At 46.8% G+C, this 25,849-nt stretch overlaps 2 protein-coding genes and 1 long non-coding RNA gene across 3 annotated transcripts in view; all 3 read left to right on the forward strand.

The window, feature by feature from the left end:
• Positions 1-4,902: 4,902 nt before the first annotated feature.
• LOC130523616 (uncharacterized) lies at positions 4,903-5,961 on the forward strand. The gene is made up of 3 exons (XR_008949933.1): positions 4,903-5,454; positions 5,554-5,672; positions 5,809-5,961. It is a non-coding gene; the product is annotated as an uncharacterized LOC130523616 (long non-coding RNA).
• Positions 5,962-7,318: 1,357 nt separating this feature from the next.
• LOC130524016 (NLR family CARD domain-containing protein 3-like) lies at positions 7,319-16,060 on the forward strand. The gene is made up of 3 exons (XM_057029711.1): positions 7,319-7,391; positions 13,998-14,993; positions 15,921-16,060. The coding sequence occupies exons 1-2, from the start codon at positions 7,319-7,321 to the stop codon at positions 14,915-14,917; spliced, it is 993 nt and encodes a 330-aa protein (XP_056885691.1). The 3' UTR covers positions 14,918-14,993; positions 15,921-16,060.
• The window catches only part of LOC130523571 (NLR family CARD domain-containing protein 3-like), a 218,778-nt gene continuing 203,049 nt past the window's right edge, over positions 10,121-25,849 (forward strand). Inside the window, exons 1-2 of the mRNA XM_057028920.1 lie at positions 10,121-10,159; positions 10,540-10,572. The gene's annotated coding sequence lies outside the window, so the exon portion shown is untranslated. The remainder of the gene's footprint in view (positions 10,160-10,539; positions 10,573-25,849) is intronic.

Raw genomic sequence — 25,849 nt, forward strand, 5'->3', positions numbered from 1 at the left:
GACAAGGCAGAACCAAAGAGGGTCCACTTCATCAAGAGGCTCCACGCAGGCCCCCTCCCTTCCCCAACATGGACCAGAGCAAACACTTTGAGTTTATCTGCTTTTCAGCCACAAGTCGACAAAGCGCAACAAGGAATCAGGCACCGTTTCCTAACAGCGAGACAAAAGGAGGCAGATATATAACAGATCCAACTTTATTTTTGTATATTTTCATGCAAAACTGTACATTGAAATATGGCTTTAACACAATAATTGTAATAATATTCCTGTAAAATGTGCTGTGTAAATAAAGAAAGAATAAAGGAAAGTGACAAATTGATTTTGGAGGCTTGTTTCAGAGGTGAACAATGATGGTGAGTAAGACACAGAGAGGTGAGGAGAGGGAAATCTCTACCCATATAAGCTGTGATCTTTTGAAGACAATTCAGATCATTTCTGTTTGCAGTATCCTGCACGGTAGGAAATCTGGAACTACTTTATAAAAACGAGCACTGCTACCTGCTGGACATATGGTGCATGTACACTTAGATTTATCTATTTAAATACCACGAAATGAGAGGTGTTTGCAATGAACCAGGGTCTGGTCCAGGAGGAGGTGTTTGCAATGAACCAGGGTCTGGTCCAGAGGAGGTTTTTGGAATGAACCACTGTCTGGTCCATGAGGAGGTGTTTGGAATGAACCAGGGTCTGGTCCAGGAGGAGGTGTTTGGAATGAACCAGAGTCTGGTCCAGGAGGAGGTGTGTGGAATAATCCAGGTGTGGTCCATGAGGAGGTGTTTGGAATGAACCAGGGTCTGGTCCAGGAGGAGTGTTTTTGGAATGAACCAGGGTCTGGTCCACGAGAGGTTTTGGAATGAACCAGGGTCTGGTCAGGAGGGGGTGTGTGGAATGAACCAGGGTCTGGTCCAGGAGGAGGTGTGTGGAATGAACCAGGGTCTGGTCCAGGAGGAGTGTTTGGAATGAACCAGGGTCTGGTCCAGGAGGAGGTGTTCGGGATGAACCACTGTCTGGTCCAGGAGGTGTTCGGGATGAACCACTGTCTGGTCCAGGAGGAGTGTTTGGGATGAACCGGGTCTGGTCCAGGAGGGGGTGTGTGGAATGAACCAGGGTCTGGTCCACGAGGAGGTGTTAATAACCTGGTTTGCAGCACAGTGGATGGACTCATCTGTTGCTCCTGCTGTTGCACACTGGCTCTGCTCTTGCTCAAGGTCATCAGCATCAATGTCGCACATGCAGCCGAAGCTGCGGGTCGTGTTTTTGACGGCCGAGGCGGAGCCGTCGTTAAACGTGTAACTCCTCGCCCCCTTATCATCGCGTTGGGGTTTTGGATCTACCTTCGGCCTCTGATGGTCACCTGATGCTTGAGTCACCATGAAGGCAACGGACAGCGGCTCAACAAGAGTTGACTGGACCGGTTTGGACGGCTTTGACCCAACTGGAGTGTTTTCCTCTCCGCCTGTCCTCAGTCTGGGCAGCGCCACACAGGGATCTGAATCAAGGGTGGCCCGACACCACGTGTTGGGTTCCTAGAACCTCAGGTTCCTCCTTACATCTGCTGTCTCTTTAAGCTCTGCATCCAACCATGCATGCTGGGTTCCTGCGGTGGTGGCTGCCTGTGCTCCACCATCACCGTCCTCCATCCACTGTAGGGCAGGAAGTCTGACAGACTGCTGATGTCACTGTCGCTGATGCTTTCGCTGTCGCTGTCGCTGTCGCTGTCTCTCCACTCCTCAGTCTTACTACAGCAGCACCCCATCTTCTGCAGCCTGAAGCAGAAACACAAAAAAGCCACTGCCATGACCACACACACTCAAACAGTCATCAACAGATCCGTTCGCTGCTCCGCCTCATGAGAAAGAGGAAAGTTCTGCCTCGCCCCCTCCCCAGCCAAGACTAGCACAGGTGAGGGGCTCACGCCCCCGCCAATCATCAGGCGTGAGCAAGGCCCAGTTAGGCTACATTTGAGAGGGGCCGGCACATGCTACAACCAGCCCTGCCCCCACCCGCTTCACTGTGACTTGCATCAAACCAGCCTAACCCTCGTGCACGAGCCCCGCGCACGAGTCTGCACTGACACCGAAGAAGCCCACCACATTAGCAGATTGGATTCATATGGAAAACATTTAGACTTTGGTAGAGCTGCCAGCAGAGCTCAACTTGATCCCAACCATCACTCCCAGTTACTGACCCACTACCTCCAGTACAGAGAAGGCCTCTACAGGCAGAACCATGGTGGTGCACGGGCTCACCAGTATCTCCCATAGTTGCCAGTCTACAGTATACTGGGAGAAGTTGAAAACCCGAGCCCGACATCCTTCACAGGAACCGGCCCAAGCCACTGGTTCAGATATGTGGACGACACCTGGGTCAAGATTCTAACAAGAGAACTGAAGGCGTTCTCAACCACACAGATGATTACGTCACATTCATCTGGCCTTCCTGGACTGTGCGCCCCCGTCGTTCCACAATAGCGTTGCACGTGTAATGCAGGCCTCTCTGTGTGGTTATACTTTAGCAGGCAGCATTATACGTGGGTAAATACATATGCCAGCTCCAGGATCTTCAGCTGAGATCATCCAGTGTTGTGTTGTATCAAACCAGATTAAAATTGTGCTATTCAGCACCTATTTTATTTAAGAGTGGATTCAGAAACATTCTAAGGAGGAATAAAGTGAGACTCTACAAGGCAAATGTTTCTTTTTTAAGGCTCTTTATATGTGATGCAATTCCACACCTGTATTTCATCCATTTCATCCATTTCAGCCATTTGGCAACATGAGCGGCAGAAATTGCATTCTCCAGTTTTGCCATGTCGTCCGGCACAGCAGCAACATGGAGTGAGAGCTGTTAAATGGGAGGTGAAGGACGATGTGTTAAACATCTGGTCACGATAGGTTTCAAATCTCTTCTCAATATCATCATCTGAACTGGAACCTGAAAATTCAAAGTTTAAGTGCATTAGTGCATCAAAGTGCATTAGCATCAGCCATTTATGCAGTGTATGGAGATAAGTCCAGGGCCCAGGGGGAGCCCAGGGGTCCCGGGCCCAGGGGCCCAGTGTGTGAAACCTGGGGCTGAACGAGTCCAGCAGCCTCGCTGCCACCATTAGGACTTTAGGACGAAATCAATACAATAGGTAAATTACACACCCACAAAATAAAGTTTTCTATGTCCCTATTCAATAAGAGACATTTCCGTAAACCCCCATAATCCCGCTTTCTAAATTGGAAGTAGCAGATATGAACAGGGAAATGCTACGTATCCCGCTTATTCTGTTACAAATATCTGATGAGATAGGTGTGGAGTTAATTTCAGTTGGGGATGACAGATGGATATTAGTGTTGTTAGTATGATACTTGAGTTCTTTAGATATTGTTTTCAATCAGGAACTGCCGCCTTGATTGGCTTTTTTTGAAGACAGAAAGGTTTGACAATAGTGTGGACAAAGTGGGAAATTCAATTTGATTTAATCAACACACACACACACACACACACACAAACACACACCTACACCTCACCCACACACACACCATCACTTCCAGTCTTTTCCTCACTAGCCCACCAGGGACTGACCTTCTGAACTCCTGATCGACACCCCAACAACCTTGATCTTACACTTTCACACCTACATGATAATTGCATGTGTGCGCACACACACACACAGCCCACACACCCACACACACACCCACACCCACACACACACACACACACAGAGCTTTACACATGTTACCACACTTTATCTTTTACTGGCCTAAGATTCCTTTGATCACATTTATCAGTGTGATTTGAAAAATGGTGGAACTGTTTTATCAGTGTCTAATAAAAATGAGAATTAATAGACATTTTTCCTTTATGTCAGCTCAACATGCAGAAGCAATTCGCCTTTTCCCTTGGAAACTTCGGGTTTGTGTTCCGCAGGGGCCTCTTGGGTTTCTCCTCCAGGAGCCATCTGATGAAGCCAAACGGGTGAGTTCCACTCCTCAGGACAAGTCTGCGGGCCATGAGGGAGGACCTCGTACGGCAGAACGCTTTGGCCGTCATCCGACAAAGAGGGGGGATCCCTCAGATAAGATGGAGGTGCAGGGAGACTATGTCCTGCAGTTTGGTAAATATAAAGGGAAGTCTTCAGATGGCTTTTGCAGAATGACGTAGGATCCACCTGTATCTGATCAAGAACGTGCAGAGCGAGGAGCAGCAGGTCTCTGTATGGCTGACAGCCACAGTAAGGACAGCCTCCAGTTATTTGTGAGTTATGCCCTCAGTTTCCAAGAAATCCAGGCTCTCCTCACTTATGAGGCCGGAAGAGGGGATGGAGTGACTGCCTCATCTGAAGACCACCAGCTGGTTGGATTTGGTGCCCCGAGCCAAGAGCAGGTGGAAGGAGATCTGGGACAGCAGAGGTGATGGCTATGCCGATTTTGTCATAGGCAGGCTGCGTTCCAGGTACACGAATGTCCATGTTGCAGCAGAACCTGCTGAAGAGGCAGCAGCCCACCACACCTTCCACACCTGCTGAGCATCCCATGAAGGCCCCAGCTGAGCCCCTGGGTATGCTCATTCCTTCATGTGACAATTCAACTTTGGGAAAAGTTTTTTTCTTTTTTACGTACTATCTTTTATGTAGCCGGTATTTTTGTCTTTACACAGCCATGGAGGAGGACGTGGAGATGGAAAGGGAGATGCTGAGCATCCATAACTCTGATCTGCAAGTCCAGAGCTGTAAATACAACCTTACCACATTTATTTCATGTCAGACAAACAAGTCCATGCCGTATCTGATTTCTATTGTTTTTCTTTTTCATCTGTGTGCAGATGCTATGGCCAGTAGCAGCAGCCGCCCTGCCGAGAGTGCACCAGGAGCAAACAGGTTTCTGAAAAATAGGTTTCAGAGCTGGAGTTCCGTTCCTTTCCATGAAGAATTCCTCTCCAAATCTGAAACTTATCTTATTATTTTTGTGTTCTTGATGTTCCGGCCAAGTTCCTTTAATATTACTCTTCATATGTTGGTGTGATAATAACCGTCGTGAGGACTATGAATTGATCCGTGCAATGATGAACTGATATTGACTATGAGGAGGAGGGTAAGTGTTTGTTTTTGTTCTCTTTGCTGCTTCGTTGAAAAACAGTTTGGATGCACGGGGTACGAACACGCGAATGCATGTTTGTTGACCGAGTCACAATGCTCCTCCTGCTCGGCCTCGAGAGCGCTGATTAACATTGTCATTTCAATTGGTGTGAATGAGACCATTATATTGTTTTAATTTTAATGATGTAAAATTCTAAAAAGCAGGAGGAGTAACGATAAGGCTGCTTGAATTTCTACTAATAACGGCGTCTTCACAACTCATTGAATCTGAACTGACTAAACTAATGTTGTCTTTTTAGTTCCATCTGCCACACGCTCCAAAGCCCCACCTGGAGATACCGCTGAGCTACAGGCATCACTAGTTGATGGTAAAAACATTGTAATTCTGTTCATCCAATCAAGTGTTCTGCTAACTGCAGCTGCCTTAAATAAAGTCATTTCATTTTTGAAAATGACCGTACCTGCAGCTGTTCCAGCTTCACCAGGTGTGAAGAGGAAGAGACCTGTGCCCCTCCCCCCACAGCTGGCCTTCCTGGTGACAGAGACAGAGGGTCTCACAAAGGTAGAGGAGCCCACTCAACTTCAGGTATGTTTCCTTTTCTTTTATTTAGGGCTGATGAACAACCTGATGTCTCTGTAATGTCCAGCTGACTGTTCTTTCCATGTTGTCATCAGGTGAAGTGACTGTAATTTCTTAATAGCAAGTCTGCACTTGTTTTCAGGACCTGACTCTTGCACGGCACAGACCTCTGACGGCAGAGTGCCTCCTTTGACGGACTCTACCCAAGACCAAAAGAGTGGGATGTTAAACCATGTACATTTCCCCCATTCCGTGGGGTGTTGAACAATAATAAAGTGTCCCGGGGTGATTCAAATTGACACGATTCTTTGTCACTGACATGGAAAAAATCTGACGTGTGAGCTCTGGAATGAAACCAAGTGTCCGAGGCGCGTGTTTGTTTCCTTGTATCGTGTGTTTATATCATGTGAGGGCGGGGGCACTGAAATTGTCTCTTCAGTAATGATAACTTTATGTTGTTCAACTGTCTTCTTTACTTTATCCTAGTTCCCATAGCTCCTGTTCCCATGCCTGTCCCTGACCACGACATGAGCAAGTGGATCTGCTCACAACATCAAAAGCTGTGGATGAGGACGGAGCTTCAACAACTTGGGTTGTGGCCTGGGTCCCGACCAGTGCATAACCCTGGGAACGCAATTTCCCTTTGGCGTCTTCCTCCTCAGCCGGAGCTACTGGACATGGTGGCTGAGCTCCCGTCCCCCAACTTTTTTCAGCTCCATCCATTTTTCATTTGGAAGCCAGAGAGCCACATCATGGTCAGGTTGAGGAACAATGACATCCTGCCGTGCCTCCATAGCTGTCCTCGTCCTCAGGTGGTCTCTGCAGGCGTGGGGAGACCTCCAGTGATCGTCAGCGTCCGTGGCCAGTATTTGATCTTTTCCTCGCGACTCTGCTGCAAGGCCTGTCGCAGGAACTGGTCCGCTGACACCCCTCCATGGGTGGAGAAGCTGCCCGTGCGCTTTACTAACCTTTTGCCTGCATTCCTGACTTACAAGAAGGCTGCGTGCAAGTCGGTAATGGATGAACTGCGGCGTTCTGGCAAGTCACCGACCGATATGGCGAACCAGGTGAATGAGCTCATGCACCTCAAGTATGAACGAGCTCACCTGGCATATCTGCACGCCGTACAGAACGTCAGGGAGGCCGAGGCTGGGGCGTACGGACAGAGAACCATCGGCCAGTACGTGAGGATGGAAGATCGGCCACGTGCTTTCGGGCCATACGAGGACCAAGAAGGTTGGGGTGGGGTGTCTGTGTCCGGATTCTACCTGACTGACTGCCTGCTGGATGAGTTCAAGCGTCAACAGCCGTCTCTGACCAAGCTCCTCCAGGGCACGTTGGGGCAGGTTTTCAGGTCGGACCACACGAGGAAGATGGCGAGGAAGGTGACACTGGCATCTGGAGCCATGTCCAGTTTCGCAGTGATGAATGAGAACTGGCTCATTGTGTCCTGGGTGATGGTTCAGGCTGAGACAGAAAGGTCCCTGCATCCGATGTAGCAAGGAATGGCCCAGAGGTACAGCCACGCTGGGGTGGGAAAGGCCGGCTACCACTGGATGGACAGGTGAGATCAGCCATCTGCTTTGTTTGCCGTCATTCAAACTGAAAAATGCTCTCTGCAAGTCATTGTCTTTGAAGAAATTTGATATTTAATGTTACAATTCTTCGATCAGGAAGACCTGAAGAGGCTCCGCGATGCCTACGTCCAGCCAACCCCACCAAACGGCACGTCCGAGAGCACTGCAGAACTAAAATTCCACAACCCAGCGAGCTGCTGGAGAGAGTGGAGAGAGTTCTGCAGCACTTTCACCTGGCCACGGACCCTAACCATGTCCCACTCTTCAAGCCATCCATGCTGAAGACGTGGCGCGTTCAGAGGGTTCACATCCTCCGTGGTTGCCTCAGTGACCCAGAACTGTCTGAGGGGATAATGGACAGGGACGGAGGGACCCTTCAGCTAAACCACGTAGCGGGCGAAGGTGCCAAAGTCCCCGTCTGGATCCCTGTCCGTGGTACATCTCAGCAGGAGGGCTACCATTTCCAGCAGGCCCAGTGGGTCACGGGTCCGCAGGTCTCCCCTGAACTGTTCCAGGCCCAGGCCATGACCGGCGTTGTGCGGTGGAACTTTCAGCGACCGGTAGACATGAAGAAGCCCGGCGCCGTCCTCCCTGCTGTCTTTGACCCTGCCTCAATGTGGGAGTTGAACTCTGCTTCCATGGCAGTGACGGGACAAGACAAGTGCCCTGCGTTCCGCCTCTCTGACAGAGACACTGGAGAAAGGTTTGGGCTGGAGTCCAGAGAACCGGGCTGCCCTCCGCTCCCTCTGGACTGGGACAAACACAAAATGCAGCAGAGGGATCGGCCTTCGGCTCTTGTGCCCCCTCCCGCTCCAGACGATGCTCCTGGGGCAACACCTTCCTCCAGCTGGGCAACAGCGACTGCTGTGCCGTCGCTTCCCCCTGCGCCACCTGTCAGCTTCCATCTCTCTGCTGCTGGACGTGTAAAGGAGATTCCAGCAGAGGATGACCAGGATCCTGAAAGATCAGTGGGCGGGTCAACCATAATCGGGTTTTTCAGAGCCGCATGTTGGAATTAAGGCCTTCGAATGATTGAAAATAAATAGATTTAGTTAGGTTGTGGTCAGTGTATCTCAATCTTTTGATGTGTTAAATATGACACTTTCTGTTATTAAGGGATGGATATTAATGTGTTTTCTCAATAGCCCATATCGCGATAATATGAGTTACTAAGGATGCATTATTGCTTTGTTTGTGTTCCAGACGTCTCTGGAGCTTTGCCCCTGCCGCTGAAGTCCTCGCCGAGGAGCGCCCGCACTGGACCCATGAAGACTGGTGGTGGAGTGTTTGTCTTGGACCACACACGCTGGACTCTTCCCATGAAAGACGCTATTGATAGTTTGCTGCAGTATCATCATGGGGACAAGGACATCCTGAGGCTTGTGGATCGAGACTACGCAGACATGGTCCATCGGTCTGCGGCCGATCCGAACAGCTCGCTCCGCCCCACAACCAGGTTTCACATATCCCGCTATGTGAAGCATCTGGCAAAGCTGTTGAACACCAGTTCTTCTCTGAACACCAGCCCAGAGAAGCTCCTGGAGACTCAACAGCTGTGGTACTCCTTGACAGAGGGGAGCAAAACAACCAGCGTTCCTGTAGTCACCATGGAGACAGCTGTTGTCACTCCTCCCACAGCCGCCCTGCCCACGCCTCTGACGCAGGATTCCATTGAAAAAATTGTGCAGGGCATTCTAGAGATGGAGCAGCAGCAGCAGCGACCAGAGCAGAAGATGAGACAGACCAAACCCTGTCTGGCCTGTGGACAGCCCAAGTCTCCGTATGGGACGGGTGGATCTTCCATCCACTTTTTCTATCAGCAGGGTCCTGTTCGCTACTTCTACTGCTCAAGGAAGGTGCATCAGACTGATGCTGCTGAGGGACTCTCTGACCCCAGAATGCCCTTTGAACAATTTGCCACGTCAGAGTTTTTCCAGAGGGAGCTGGAGGCCACCAAAAAGCATGTGGAGGACAAAGCTCAGAGACAGATCGGCTGTGTTTAGCTTCATGATGGCGTCTCAGATGATATTCTTTCATTAGCGCCACCCTTTCTCCACACAGAAGACACCCAGGTTTCCCAGCTGCCTCCGTGAACATGTACTCCCACTCCCACCTTGTTTGAACCCCCGGTTCTCAGTGTCCACCTTCCCTTTTGCCATTTTATGGGTATCTGAAAGTTAACTTTTCCTGTTATGCTAATGACTACTGATAAATAATGAAATGAAGCCACTTCCCGCTCAGACTGTCACCGTTGCATTGTGGGAAATGTAGTATTGGCCTGTGTAAAACATCTGCGGCCTGCGGGCCGGTTCTAATAATAAATCAATATCATCCCGGGGGCCATAGAAAACCCTCGACCTTGACTCTGACATATGAGCTTTAAATGATTTCTTTTGACTCCCATTTATTTGGCTGTTTGGATATCATCTTTGCTAGTGTGTGTGTGTGCGCTCTATGGAACTGGCATAAAGGATGTTAAAATTAGTCTAAATTAGTCTAAATTAAATAAAAATCCATCCATTCATCATTCCCAACAGGCGGTGTTTGATTAGAAACTCTTTCTGAACTTTCTGAACTGCAGACAATAGTTAAACGCGCTCCGACACATTCTGACCTCTGCTGCTCCTCCTGGACTCCAGGGCTGCAGAAATATGCTGCTTTTACAAGTCTTTCAAATCTGTCAAGCATCATAAATCTTATTTATTTATTTAACTAAGTTAGTCAGTTTTAATTTAAATGCAAAAACATATTTATGGCATTAAAATAGCAAAACAACTTTGAATCTTGAACCCTCCCAGAATTCTTTTATAGTAGTGGAATATTAATCAACAGCCATAAAGTTGTTCATTAACAGAGGAAAAAGGAAAGGTAAAAGTATTCCGTTCAGACTGAGCAGGAAGACTGAAGACCGACAAGGTGAGTGTAAACGAAGAGCATTATTGAAAAGAATTGACAGTTGTGTTTGGAGATAAAATCAAGATTTGAAAACATTTTTGTTACTATTGAAGAGCTGAAGAATTCTTGGCTGAAGAAAATTCAACTAGACTTCATATTTAGTTTTAGCACAAAACATTGTTATACATTATAAATGAATCGGTCTTATTTAACATTCTTATAGTCTGGCTTTAGTTATAGTTGAATAGTCTTTCTAAGTGAAGTTTAGTTTATTTTTCTGCTCTTTGCTACTGATCCTAAAAGAACTTTAAACCCTCCCAGAATGCTTTTATGGTAGTAATATATACGCCATAAAGCTGTTGATTAGGTTGTAAAAGTTAAAGTGAAACTATTCTCTTCAGACGAAGCAGGAAGAGCGACAAGCTGAGTGTAAAGTGAGTATTATGCTGTTAACGTTGTTAGAGAGTCTCAGTCAGGTATTAAAAACATTTTAAAACTTTTTTGTGACAGGTGAAAAGCTCTTAGAGTTATTAGAGTTGTTCAACAGTCCAGGTACAGCTGGATATTTTGGTATTACCTGTCAAACAACATCTAATTGTGGGCAAGTTAGCATCTCTCAGCCGGACCAATTTAAGACAATAAACTTTAAAAATAAATAATTAAATAAATCCACACAGGATCACAGGACACCAACAGGATTTTGGGTTCATGTTGCACGTTTTCTCACAGTGGTTTATTGTTCTATGTTGTGGAACCACTGTGAAAGAAATGCAGGAGTGGGTGTCATTTCTTTCATCTATTTTAAATAGAGCAGTGATCTTTGAGGACTTGGATCATAGAAATAATTGAAGAGGAGAACAAAGGAGGGAAGTTAAAAAGTCCTGACTAGCATGTTTATGTAGCACCAGATAATTTAGTGGCTGAGCTGAAGACAGTCCTTTCACCATGTTGGCCTGTGGAAAACCAGTGTTGTCGGGCCCGATGGACCAGCGTCCCCGTCGTTGCCGGACCACCGTTGGCCACCAGTTGGGTTTTGGGATCAAAGTGGGGGCGTTTCCTGTATCCGGTTCTCCTCACGGATCCATGACTACAACATGTTGCTGCAAGTGCAGAGACGTTTGCTCTGGAAAGAACTTTAGAGCACATTCAGTGCTGCAGGATGAGGGGCTGGAAAAGGTGCCAGTTCTTTTCTCACTGCAGGGAACAGTTAAAAAAAGCAGCTTAAACTCTGAAAACATGAAAATGATACAGAGACATCATTGAGTTATTGATTCAGTTGTTATCCAGAATGGATTAGAAATGTTCCTGTTTGATAAAAATGCAGTGAATTGGGATTATTGAACTCCAACCTCTCCAGATTATTTACCTTCATCACAGTCTCATCACTATTTCTGATGTTTCCTCAGGATGGACGAGGACAGAGCAGAGTCCACAGTGCCCAGCTGTGTGTCCCTGAAGAGTGACCTGTCCAAAGATGGAATGATGAACTTCAGAAGTTCAGACCAAATGTAAGAAAACTAAAGCGTGATGATGTGTTTGTGTGACACCCTTTAAACTTCGGTATCGGACCTCAAGGCTCACCTTTAAAGTAAGGTTTTCTGAACCACATAACTCTGCCTTAGAACATTTCACAACCATACAAAACATCATTTTGTGGGTATTAGCCTCTACTATCGTGAAAAATTAAATTAATGAAACGGTGCACCAACATGTCAGGCGTTCGCTCCCATTAACTCCAATGTTAATTTTAGTGTGGTAAATCTTTTAAAACTGAAAATTGCTTGTGTTTTTAACTGGTCATTTCTCCTACATGGGTTAACATCATCTCACAAAAATTCCTAGGCATATATTTTAAAGTTTCCCAACAATATCCATCATTGCAGAGTGCTCCAGCTCTCCATTTAGATACGGATGGGTAAGACATGGCAGGTCTGTGCAGCTTGTTCTGCCACACTGTTCCACCACATGTCATGAAAATTCATTAAAAAGTCTATTTATAAGGCTCCTGGTTCTAATAAACCCATAGACAACAATATCAGTCATTTCTAAATGGTTGAAATAAGCTTTTGAATACGCGTGACCTCTGTGCTATTTAATGATCAGTTTCAGAGACCAGACTACTGTATTTGGAGCATAAATGGAGAACTTTTGTTCTATTCTATGAGTTTATATTCCTGATTTGGCACTTTTATTTTTAACATAAATTCATAATGAAGAAAAGCCACGAAACACTAAGATCAAATACACTTTTCTCCAACTAAACGAGCTTGTTAGAACGTAAATAACTTTAGATTTTTTGCTCAGCGTTCATTCAATCTTCAACTGTCAGAGCAAACTGAAAGTAGAAGTGAACGCAGCCTTTCTTAGGCGTTGCTAACGCCCAGTAGACATGTATAACCACTATTCCCATTTTTGACAGCTATCAGAAACGGTCTGCTTCCATTGGAGATTCCTCCTGTCCCAAGGGTGAAAACAAACGGAGAACTGAACTGCAGACCGCCGACCTGAACAACAGCGTCTCGCGTAAGCTCATACATTTGTATTAATAAGATACTTTTGGGTCGGAATAAAGGAACAACTTGTGTATTTACAATGTGCAAGAGAAGATCCAGAGAGCTCTTGTTTGGTTCCACTGGAACCCCTGGACCCTCTTCAGACCTTCCTAAATGCTTAGACAGTATTTAGCAACATTTAGTCATTTAGTTCTGGAAAGTGTTAAAGAGTTGAAGGCAGGTGACCTTTACAGGACAATGGGTCTGCTGAGTATGATGTGTTTGGAGAAGGGTTGATGTGTTTTTCTAAATATCACCCAGCTTTTACCAGCTGTTTAGTCCAAGCAAACTCTTGGAAGACATGGAAATGGTTGTTATAGACTAAATTACATTGAAACCCAATGAAATAAAAGAATAGGTGTACATAAGAAGACATAACATTTCAAACTGACAGTGAGATGGGTCATGACCCGACTGTTGCTTCTATCATTCAAACATGACAGAATATTTTCCAGTTGAGGACATCTGTGTTACTGCTGTAGATGACAATTGTAAAAGGATTTAAAAGATTGTTTGTTTTAGAGGGTGGTGAACTGCAGGAGGTGATAGAAGGTCATAAGATCAGTCTGAAGAGAAGATGTGAACATGTGACTGAAGGAACTCATGAAGCAGGAAGTGGAACCCTGCTGAACAAGATCTACACTGAGCTCTACATCACTGAGGGACAAAGTGAGGAGGTGGACACACAACATGAGGTGAGACAGCTTGAGAGAACCTCCAAGAAGAACATCCAGGACACTCCAATCAAGTGCCAGGACATCTTCAAAGTCTTATCTGAGCAACAGAGACACATCAGAGTGGTTCTGACCAACGGTGTCGCCGGCGTTGGAAAAACCTTCTCAGTGCAGAAGTTCAGTCTGGACTGGGCAGAAGGTTTGGAGAACCAAGACATCAGTCTGGTGCTTCCGCTCTCATGCAGGGAGCTGAACTTGATCAGAGATGAGCAGCACAGTCTTCTCTCACTGCTTCATGTTTTCCATCCAACATTACAGAAGATCAGAGCTGAAGATCTGACTGTCTGGAAACTTCTGTTCATCTTTGATGGCCTGGATGAAAGCAGATTTTCACTGGGTTTCAACAAGCATCAGCTCATCTCTGATGTCACACAAGTATCGTCCGTTGGCGTGCTCCTGGTGAACCTCATCCAGGGGAACCTGCTTCCCTCAGCTCTCATCTGGATCACCTCCAGACCTGCAGCAGCCTATCAGATTCCTCCCTCGTGTGTTGACAGGATCACAGAAGTACGAGGCTTCACTGACTGCCAGAAGGAGGAGTACTTCAGGAGGAGGTTCAGTGATGAAGATCTGTCCAAGAGAATCATCTCACACATCAAGGCCTCCAGGAGCCTCCACATCATGTGTCTGATCCCAATTTTCTGCTGGATCACTGCTATAGTTCTGGAGGACATGATGACCAGAGACCAGAGAGGAGAGCTGCCAAAACCCTGACTGACCTCTACTCACACTTCCTGAGGGTTCAGATAAAGAGGAAGAAGCAGAAGTATGGAGGAAAGCAGAGACCAGAGGAACTGACTGAGGCTGATAAAGAACTCCTTCTGAAGTTGGGTCGGCTGGCGTTTGAACATCTGGAGAAAGGAAACATCATGTTCTACTCAGAAGACCTGGAGCGATGTGGACTGGACGTCTCCGAGGTGTCGGTGTACTCAGGAGTTTGTACAGAGATCTTCAAGAGAGAGAGTGTGATCTTCCAGAAATCAGTCTACTGCTTTGTTCATCTGAGCATTCAGGAGTTTCTGGCTGCCGTCTACATGTTCCACCGTTACACCAGGAAAGACACAGCGGGTATAAATCAGTTCCTAGAATATTCTGAACCAGCCACATCTCTTGATGACTTCCTCAGGAGAGCACTCATGAAATCTCTCAAAAGTAAAAATGGCCACCTGGACTTGTTTGTTCGCTTCCTTCATGGTCTCTCTCTGGAGTCCAATCAGAGGATCTTGGGTGGACTGTTGGATCAGAGGAACAGCCACCCAAAAACCATCCAGAAGGTCCTCAACAACCTGAAGGTGGTGAACAGTGATGAATTCTCCCCAGACAGAAGCATCAACATCTTCCACTGTCTGATGGAGATGAAGGATCAGTCAGTCCATCAGGAGATCCAAGAGTTCCTGAAGTCAGGGAAGAAATCAAGAGGAGACTGTCAGAGATCCATTGTTCAGCTCTGGCCTACCTGCTGCAGATGTCAGAGGAGGTTCTGGATGAGCTGAACCTGCAGCAGTACAACACCTCAGATGAGGGACGACGTCGCCTGATTCCAGCTGTGAGGAACTGCAGGAAGGCCGAGTAAGTAAAGATTTCTGGGGCCGGACATCGGCGTTTAAATCAAGCGAGTGGATCATGTCAGGTAGCAATACCCCCTCCAGTGGTCATTCCTTCAATTCTTTATCTCCATTGCAGCGTCCATAAATTAAAAACAACAACAATTCATCCTGAAATGTTCAACACTGGCTGGATATAAGTTCAAAGGTCAATCCAGACAAACCAACATAAGGCAGGAATAATAGGAGCCACAAGTTAACTGACTATCATGAAATTACTGTCATGTCATTAAATAACTTTTGTTTGTTTGTATACATCGTATTCTAACGACAGAAAAACACATTTTAACTAATGACACGTGACTATTTTGCTTCATTTGTTCAACGTAAAAACAGCCGGCCTCGTTGGTTTAAATGGGTGTTTTAGGTCTTTGTGGCGGTTCCGTTTGGAGCCTTTATGTGACCCACAAAGTTGTTTGAGCCTTTCCACACCCGTTAGGTGGCAACTTCATCACTAGCAACAAAAGGTGCAGTGAAAATGATTTGAAGGGAAACAGGCAGATAGAACAGAAGCTGAGGGCAATCGATGCAACCAGAGACTCTGATGTCATCGATCGGATCGCTGAATTAAGACTTGACGCACGATCGTACAAATTGGATGAAATGCAAAATATCCAAAGAGCCGATAGACAGATAAAAAGATGCACGTTTCTTTAAACCATTTGCTATAATCATTTTAAATATTGAGTAATTATGAGCTGTTCTAAAATAAGACAAATGTTGAGAATAATTCAGTTGCATTTCAGATCTGATGGTCGTTCAAACTGTTGCTCTACGGTGTTTAATTTAGCTTTTCCAGGAAATGAGCTACATTTGTGTTGAGGTAGATTCTCAGATAAGTTGATGAGAAATCCCAAAGTTTGACTCACTATTTTTGTTTCATACACAACAGACTGTCTGATAGTCTTCTTTCAACGAGTCATTGGGAAGTTGTGGCCTCAGCAATGACGTCAAACCCTTCTCATCTACGGGAGCTGAGCTTAATCTGGAGCCAAAGCCTGACAGATGCCGATGTAAAGTTACTGTCTTCTGCAATGATGCATCCAAACTGCAGACTGGAGACGCTCAGGTCAGGAGGCCTCTGTTGGTCTTTTCTAAATTTCTTTACATTTTCTGCTTTTCTCTTCTTTTTCCGATTTAGAAATGTGTTTTTATTTGCCCCATTTATTCCTTTTCCAGGCTGTGGCGCTGCAGTTTATCAGAGATCAGCTGTGACTCTCTGGCCTCGGCGCTGAGGTCCAATCCCTCCCATCTGAGGGTTCTGGACCTGAGTGAGAACCAGCTGAAGGATCCAGGAGTGAAGCTGCTCTGTGGTGTTCTCCAGGATCCTCTCTGTAAGCTGGAGACTCTCAGGTCAGTCAGAGATGATCCAGTACTTTTCCAGGTGTAACTAGTTAGACAATAACTGTTTACATGATCTTTGTTATAAACGTAGTGTTACAGTTCTCAGAAAAAAGACCACACAGGACAGATTTGCAGTATTAAATTGGTTGTGGAAATCTGTCCCATGTGAGGATGGTCATCAATGACTAGACCCGGTGTTAACTGGCGCTGTAGCAGACGGCAGCCACTCCTCGCGCTCTACAGCACTGTGTGTTTTTTTACTCATTTTAGCTTGTTTTTTAGTATTTCACTTCGTCACGAAGTTACTTTTTATGCATCCCATGGATACATCGACCGCACAGAGAAGAACCAGACCTCTCACTTACTCCAGAGAGGAGTTACTGGAACTTGCAAAAAATAAACATGGACTGAGACACCGGGTCCCAGCTGAGCTGCAGCGGCGCTACAGAGGCTGCAAAGCCGGGGCTAAAGTACAGGCGCGGCGAACAGAAAACCGGCGGAGGCACAAACCATCGCTCCCCTCCGTGATTATGGGCAACGTCAACTCTCTAACGAACAAGATAGACGAGCTGGCAGCCCTGGGAAACCAGCGGATCTACCGTGAGTGTAGCTTTTTTATTCTCACAGAGACGTGGCTAACCGCTACCATACCCGACGCTAACGTGGACCTGCGAGGATTCACCGCGGTGAGAGCGGACAGGGACACAAAGGCATGCGGGAAGAGCAAAGGAGGGGGACTAATCATCTACACCAACAACCGTTGGTGTAACCCTGGCCATGTCTCTGTGAAGGCGGTTTTGTGTTGCCCAAATCTGGAACTGTTAGCCGTTAGTATGCGGCCATATTACCTGCCCAGGGAGTTCAGTCACGTGATCGCCCTGTGTGTGTACATCGCCCCCACGGCCAACGGAGCAACTGCGTGTGAAAAGATCCACAGCGTCGCTGCACGGCTGCAGACCAAGCACCCTGAGGCCCTCCTGATCATCTCTGGAGACTTCAACCATGTGACCCTGGACTCCACACTGGCTGCTCTCCACCAGGTTATTGACTGCCCCACAAGAAACAACAGGACGATCGACCTACTGTACACCAACGTCAAGGAGGCATACAGAGTCATCGCTCTCCCCCCACTGGGCAAGTCGGACCACAACCTGGTGTACGTGCAGCCCCAGTACACCCCACTGGTCCAAAGGCAGGCAGCCTCCACACGCTCCCTCAGGAGATGGACTCCTGCAGCAGAGGAGGCTCTGAAGGACTGCTTCAACATCACGGACTGGGATGTACTGCTGGGGGAACATGAAGAGGACATAGATGGGATGACCGACCGTCTCACAGACTACCTCAACTTCTGTGTAGATGTGGTTGTCCCCACCAAGACTGTACAGTGTTATCCTAACAATAAGCCATGGGTAACACAGGAAGTCAAGGATGTCCTCAATAAGAAGAAAAAGGCCTTCAGAAATAAGACAGGGAGGAGATGAAAGAAGCGCAGAGGGAGGTGAAACGCTGCTTGAAGGAGGCGAAGAACATCTACAGGAAGAAGGTGGAGAAGAAGCTGGCTGATAACAACATGCGGGACGTCTGGGAAGGTGTCAGGACCATCACTGGTCACAAAGCCAAGACCAGCACGGAAGGGGGAGGAGTGGAGAGGGCAAACGACTTGAACCAATTCTTCAACAGGTTCAGTCAGCCCACTCCACTCCAATCCTCTGCCCCCACCTCAGCAGCCCAGCTCCCCTCCACCCCCCCCTCCCCCCCCCTCCCAGCAGCCGAGCTCCCCTCTACCCCCCCTCCCCCCACCAGCCACCCACCACAACTTTCCCCAACCCCGCCTCCCCTCCTCCCTCCTCCACCTCCCCTCCCTCTGCTGACCTCCCTCCTCTCCCACCCTTCCACCTTCTACCACACCCCCATCCCCCTGCTCTCACCCATCCCCACCCCACATCCTCCCTGCTTCACGGCTGACCAGGTGAGGGGAGAACTGAGGAAGCTCCGGCCCCGAAAAGCAGCTGGACCGGATAGAGTCTGCCCCCGGCTCCTCAAGACCTGCGCTGCTGAACTCGGGGAGCCGCTACAACGGGTCTTCAACCTCCTGGAGCTGGGGAAAGTGCCCACCTTATGGAAGACGTCCTGCATCATTCCTGTCCCCAAGAAGAACAGACCGAGTGAGCTGAACGACTTCCGGCCGGTGGCACTCACCTCACATCTGATGAAGACTCTGGAGCGGCTCTTCCTCAACCTCCTCAGGCCCCAGGTGCAGCACGCTGAGGACTCCCTACAGTTCGCCTACCGGGACAAGGTTGGTGTAGAGGACGCCATCATCTACCTGCTGCACCGAGTCCACTCGCATCTGGACAAGGGGAGTGGCACAGTGAGAATCCTCTTTTGGATTTCTCGAGTGCCTTCAATACGATCCAGCCCCTTGTCCTACAGGACAAGCTTCTACAGATGCGAGTGGACCCCTTCCTGGTTGCTTGGATCTCCAGCTACCTCACCGACAGGCTGCAGTTCGTCAGGATGAAGGACACCACGTCTGACACTGTGGTCAGCAGCATCGGTGCTCCACAGGGGACTGTGCTGTCCCCCATCCTCTTCACTCTGTACACCTCGGACTTCTGTTACAACTCTGAAATGTGTCACATTCAGAAGTTCGCTGATGACACAGCCATCGTTGGGTGTATCAGAGACGACCAAGAGGAGGAGTACCGGTGCCTGGTGAGGGACTTTGTTGCCTGGTGCCACAACAACGGCCTGCAGCTCAACACCTCCAAAACTAAAGAACTGGTCATTGACTTTGGGAGGGACCGACCGAGACCTAGGCCAGTTCAGATAGGAACGGAGGAGGTGGAGGGCGTGCAGACCTATAAATATCTTGGGCTGTGGCTGGACAACAGGCTGGACTGGACAAGCAACACGAGGCAGCTGTATAAGAAGACCCAGAGCAGGATGTACTTCCTGAGGAGACTCAGATCGTTCAACATCTGCAGGAAACTCCTCTGGATGTTCTATCAGTCTGTGGTCGCCAGCGTCCTGCCTCCTACGCTGTGGTCTGCTGGGGGGGGAGCGCAACAAAAGCAGACCTCTCCAGGCTGGAGAAGCTGATCAGGCGGGCCGGCTCGGTGGTGGGGATGAAGCTGGAACCTCTGGCGACAGTGGCAGAGAGGAGAACTATCGACAAACTGCGGAGCATCATGGACAATGTCCGCCACCCTCTGCACACTGTCATCCACAGCCAGAGAAGCCTGATCAGCCAGAGGCTACGCCTCCCCAAGTTCAGGACCAACAGACTGGGGAACTCATTCATCCCCCGAGCCATCAGCTGTTCAACTCATCACTGGGGGGGAGGAGGGCCAACAGGAGAACCGGAACATTTTTATAGTTTTATATTTATATTGTTATATTCATATTCTATTTTTAATTTATTCTATTTTATTTTATTTCTTATTTTCTTATATTCTATTATCTTTAATAGGTTTGATGGGGGGAATGGTGGTGGGAAATTTTGTAGATGCTGTAGATCTTTGGAGATGCTAATTTCCCTGGTGGACACCCCCTAAAGGGATCAATAAAGTTATCTTGAATCTTGAATCTTGAATCTTGAAAGGAAGTATCAGTTGTAGATTTGTCTTGTTTTATTTTAGGCTGGCCACAAAACCGCCCAAACATTCAGACCAATCAAAAATGGTTCTTCCTGTCTTTTAAAGATCAGAAGGAAACTAGCAAACCCAAAAAGAAAGCTGCTGCAGTGTGCCATGCCCCTTCTCTCCTGAGAAAAGCCATCCCAAAAAGAGAAAAGCCCAAGTGTGAAGTGAGCACCCTGTTAAACCTTGGTACCGAAGCCTGCAGTCATTCTCATCTGAGGTGGCTTCATTCCAGCCAGAAGCCCAAACCTGCCTCCCTCTTAAAGGGGCAGCAGGTCAGTCCAACCACAGAAACCTTCATGAAGATCTGAAGCTTTCAGCATCCACAATTGTTGCACCTCACTTCCATTGGAGTCCAAATCAGAAGTCAACAAGTTGATTCTACACCGATTCTACACAATGCAACCATTTTAAAAAGGTTTCCATCCATAAGTTTTCACACATTTTTAGATAAATCTGCTTGTTCATCGCCTCCTTCTGTTGTAATGGTCATTAAAGAAAATGACCTTATTTGAGTTTTTCTCCTCACAAATATGACTTTCTATGAACGATGCAATAAATGCAGCTTGCAATCTAAGACAATATGGAAGTATGTGTATATAATAGTAGTGGAAGTAGCTCATAAAATAATACATTTGCTCTTCTCATCGAATCTCTCTATGTTATTAAAGAAAAACCTGCTCTTAGTCAACAACATCTCAGACATCAACCAAAAATCCTAATTTTCTACAATCTAATATAAAACAGTAGAGAAGACTCTTTCTGCAGAGACACTGGTGGCAGGAATGCAGAAGTATCACCTGCTCAACTTGGAAGGTGGAGCAGAAACCACCAGCTGAGAAGGTCCTCAGCGAGAGGAAGTGGTGGAGAACCATGAAACTTGCTAAGCTCCACCTCAGCTCCAGAGACGGGCTGAGCTGGAGCTGTGGCACCAGGTATCGCCCAGAAGAGCCTCCAACAAACAAGCTCTTCTCTTGGGAGGAGAGGGCTTTGAATCTCAGCTCAGTGTGCTTGTCTCTAGTAGGTGGCAGCTGCACCTTTTCCTGAGGTCCTTGTTGATGCCCTGAGGGGAATTGATGCTCCTGCAATGTTTTCTGGCAGCATTGAGCTTGCAGTGGGGCAATCAAACACACTGTGGGGGGGCTCTCTTTCCTTCTCTCATCTGGAGAACAAGTGACACCAGCTGCCAATCATTGTTGGAGAAATGTGCAGTCAGGGGAACTATGCGTCCAGACTATAGCCACCCTTCCAGCATCCAGCAGTGTCTAAAACCTTTGATTTGGTTTCACCAGAGAGTGTAGGGATTGCAGGGTCGCTGCAGCATCGCCCACAAGCTATCAGGAGTGGGTCGCTTTGTCCCAACTCCTGACAAGAGTTGAGTGCTATTGAGAAATGTGGTCTCATAAACTTGGAAGGTATTTTGACCTACACACTCTTTACATACGGTGGAGATCTTGTCCAACCGCCCTGAAAGAACCCAAAATAGGAACATACGGCAGATAAGCCGGTGCAGGACCAGAGGTTTGTTGCTTGGAAGCTGTGTTTTGCTCTGGTACATGTTGATTTTTATTGTCTTCTCTCAAAATAATTGTTATTTTAGACTAAGTGGCTGCAGGTTATCAGAGACCAGCTGTGATTCTCTGGCCTCGGCGCTGAGGTCCAATCCCTCCCATCTGAGGGTTCTGGACCTGAGTCAGAACCAGCTGCAGGATTCAGGAGTGAAGCGGCTCTGTTCTGGACTGGAGAGTCCAAACTGTAAACTGGAGTGGCTCAGGTCAGTCTTCATTTTTCTACCTATATACCAGCTGCTAAGATGGTGACGTGAGGCTGTTCTCAACACTGCTGTGATGCACCACATTAAAAACATTCCTTGGAATATCGTGAATTCAGGTCTGACCCAACTAAGAACTAACGTAGGTTTAGTACTGACGCAGATAACATGCAGACCTGCACCGTATAACCTTATCCTGCATTTTTCAGATTAGAATACTGCAGGTTATCAGAGATCAGCTGTGGCTCTCTGGCCTCGGCGCTGAGGTCCAATCCCTCCCATCTCAGAGATCTGGACCTGAGTCGGAACCAGCTGAAGGATTCAGGGGTGAAGCTGCTCTGTGGTTTTCTCCACTTTCCAAACTGCCGACTGGAAACTCTGAGGTAAACACCATTCTCAAAAATGTCCATTATTCCATCCGAGGGTCCTCACACTTTCTGAGTGTGTGTGTTGTGCCCAGTTCCTTCAGGAGGGAGGGCCACACGGGGACCACTTATTCATGATAAATTGATTTAAGGACAATGAAAAAGCCGTCAGATGGTAACCAAAATTAGACAAAACTAGGTGAGGGTGCCTGGTAGACACCAGCCAACGAGGAGGGAGATGGTGAGGGAGACAGGAAGTCATCTAAGACAGGTTGTGCCTTTAAAGATGAGCCACAGGTGAGATGGATCTCCATGATGAGATGGGAGGGAAAGAGGTGGGAGAACCTGGGAAGAGTGAGGGCCAGAACAATATATATTCTCCTTTGGAACAGTGCAAACCTGAGAGGTTGGAATTGTGGTCATTACATATTACTATCATTTTTTAACCTGGAACTAAATTAAATATTTACAGATCATGCCTTTGATTAACCTTTCAGATGAATACTGGTTTCACTTATAACCTTATAAAAGTTTCCCTTCTTTATTTAGATTAGAGCGCTGCAGGTATCAAAGATCAGCTGTGGCTCTCTGGCCTCGGCGCTGAGGTCCAATCCCTCCCATCTCAGAGAACTGGACCTGAGACAGAACCAGCTGCAGGATTCAGGAGTGAAGCTGCTGTCTGCTCTCGTAAAGAATCCACACTATGGGCTGGAGACATTGAGACGGTAGCTGGTAGAAGCCAGTCAACTCCTGCTCATCTGCTGCATCACTCACTGACCACTGGTGAAGAGCATCTGTGGAAACATCTGCCGTCTACTCCCTCCATAGATGAAAAAAATCATTTTTTAAAAAGCGCTGGTGGACTTTCAGGAGATCAGTCGATGGTTGACAAAGCAGAAGCAGCTTCCCCTTGAAGTTAAATTAGTTCCTGGTATCACACAATGCTTCTTTATAAAGTTCTAAATGGCTCCTCGGCCACTCTTCTAAGCATGAAAACATTCTCTTAATTGTCTCTTCAAATGTCTGTATTATACGTTACTATTTTACATCATGCCTTCAGAATCTTTAGGGCAGGGGTGGGGAACCCTTTTCATATCGAGGGCCATTTTAATTTTTATAAAGTCCTCCGAGGGCCATACTATTATGAACACATACCTAGGGATGCAAAAAAAAGACAAAAAAAAAAGTCTATAACCACTGTGTTACTAAGTCTCATGATTGCTGCATTTGAGTTTGAATTATTTATTTAGCACACATGCATATAAAAATCACCATAAAAATAGAATAAAATGACAAGTAAAATATGTTTTCATGATCATACAAAACAATAAAAAGAGGTGCAGAGTTGAGGCAAGAGACCCGTAAGGGCCTGTTCGAGGCCTCTACTCACAAAAACTGCAATACAACAAGATAATCAAGAAAATAAATGAAAAAGAAAGAAAGATAAAGACAACAACAACAACTAGAAAGCACTCGGAGAGCGCAGACCTCCGCCAAGCGCGACAATTCCTGGCATATTGTGATTTCCACCATAAATATTAGTCCCACATATACTTTGACTACATATTTAGATTCCTTGACCATAAAAACATACCGTTAGCCACTGGAATCATAACAATATATGTCTTAGTTCAGTAGTTATTCACGAAAACAAATTCACGCTTTGAAACAATTTTACTTTGTCCGGCGCGAGCGCCTCAGCGGCGGCTACGAGGCGCGTTCACGAACTCTCCTTCGGCGTGAGGTTTCAGCTTCGTGGCTATTAATTCACTCACCACAAAACTTGCACGCGTAATATTCTCTCTGTCGGCACATGGTCGTGTGAAAGCTGCTTGTTGAGCCTCCAAACTCCGGCGAAGAGCGTTAATTTTATCCAAACTCATCTGTCCTTTCAACTTGTCGAGTTTAGCCTGTTTCGCTAAGCATTTTTCGTCCGTGTCAATCAGTCCAGCCCACTACGTAGATCACATGCTGTGTCCACTGACCCTGACCTTGACTCGGACATAACATAACCGTCTGTTTTATCTCAGAAAACGGGAAAATATTTCCTCGTTACGAAAGAAATTTCAGGATACGAAAGGCAAAAATACGCTACCGCTGCTACTCACAGCTCGCGGAGTTTAGCGAACGGTCCCACTGTATAAGTGCACATATAAAATATAAAAATCTTATTGCGTTGCGGGCCGGTAGAAATGGTCTCGTAGGCCGTATACGGCCCGGAGGCCGGAGGTTCCCCACCCCTGCTTTAGGGTTTAGTATTTACTGTCTCTGTGACATGGAGCATTGGAATATTTCAGCTGCAGCCAGCAAAAACCCATCAGAATGACGGCTATCGGTGGGAACCGCAGGTCATTAGACTTTAGTCAGTCTGTTCAATGTTATAGGATTTATTGCAATCTAATAAAAACTATGAATAAATGTGGGAAATAGGAAATAAAAAGAAGCAAAATGACCCAATAAATCTCCCATGAATACTGTAAATTTAAAGATGTCAAGAATGGAATATCAGCTTAAATGGAATCAAACATAAAGTGAAAAGGCCTCCTTTAAGTTTACTGCAAAAATAAACACTAAATCAAGAGCGACACGCGCCAAAAACGTCTCATTCTCTCTTCTGTCTCCACTCATTCTCTTATATTCTCTTAAGGTAATGGGGACGGGGTCGTGTGATAACAAAACAAGCTAATTGGGGACTATATTTTTGTTGCAAGAACTTTGGCTCTTCAGAAGTTTCTATGTTTGCTTCCACAGATTGTGCATCCACTAGAAACTCAGTGTTTTTGAGGAACTACCAGGAGTGGCTGGAGTGGAGGCCAAGGACGCTATAGCTACATATAGCTACATATAGATCACCGTTATCCTCAACCCAAAAGACCACCAGTTGGCGCAGCAATACTAAAGATAGGAGGTTGTTGTTGTTGCGCAGACGCGGAGTGATATCACGCCCAAACGTGCCCTATGTTCTATATACCGTATGTTCGCGACCAAAGGGCACACCGTATTAAAAGGTGCAGCCTCAGTTACGGGTGCTATTTCTGTATTTAACACATACATCAGGCGCTCCGGATTATAGGGCGCGGGCATGGTAAAACATACCGCTACGATAGCTTAAAACAGGCATGCTAGCGTGTATTTAGCAATTTTGCGAAAGCCAGCAAGTCGAACAACCGACAACAATGTTTCCAAAATTAAAATGTTCGTATTTTTCGTATTTTGTTATTAAACCCCGGAGGGCTGAAGCAGGACCGCTGTTAAAAATGTATCAGTCCACGCTTCCAGTTCTGGTGCAACGTCCAGTTCTAAATGTATGAATCCGCGTATTGACGTTTCAACGTCCCATCAGTAAAGGGATATAGTCCCCCTGAGGTGGTGTTTTTAGAGCTGTTCTTAACAACTTTCTCTTTGCCTGATAAGAGGTCCAAACATTATTTCAATTCCCTATAAAATACTCTAAAATTTGCCATTCAAGATTTGTTGTTATGAAGATAAAGAAAAGCAACATTTCCCCCAGAGAAACGATGGCGATGGAAAAAGCCCTGGCTGTGTGTGTGCATCACAGCAGGCGTGGGTTCTCCTCTCTGGAGTCATGCGGGTCTCCTTTGAAGGGCAGATGAGGAGGTTGGTTACAGATTCCCCTCAGAAAGATGATTACGGTGCCAAAGGTCATCACCGGGGTAACCAGGAAGAGGCAGAGTCGGTC

This window comes from Takifugu flavidus, chromosome 4 (assembly GCF_003711565.1).
Source record: "Takifugu flavidus isolate HTHZ2018 chromosome 4, ASM371156v2, whole genome shotgun sequence".
Taxonomy (NCBI): Eukaryota; Metazoa; Chordata; class Actinopteri; order Tetraodontiformes; family Tetraodontidae; genus Takifugu; species Takifugu flavidus.

Excerpts from the sequence above, each read along its gene's own strand:
- LOC130524016 (XM_057029711.1), top strand. The coding sequence starts at position 7,319 with ATGTTACAATTCTTCGATCAGGAAGACCTGAAGAGGCTCCGCGATGCC. Across the intron at positions 7,392-13,997 it reads CCAGCCAACCCCACCAAACG|TCCAAGAGAATCATCTCACA; the intron begins GCACGTCCGAGA and ends GATGAAGATCTG.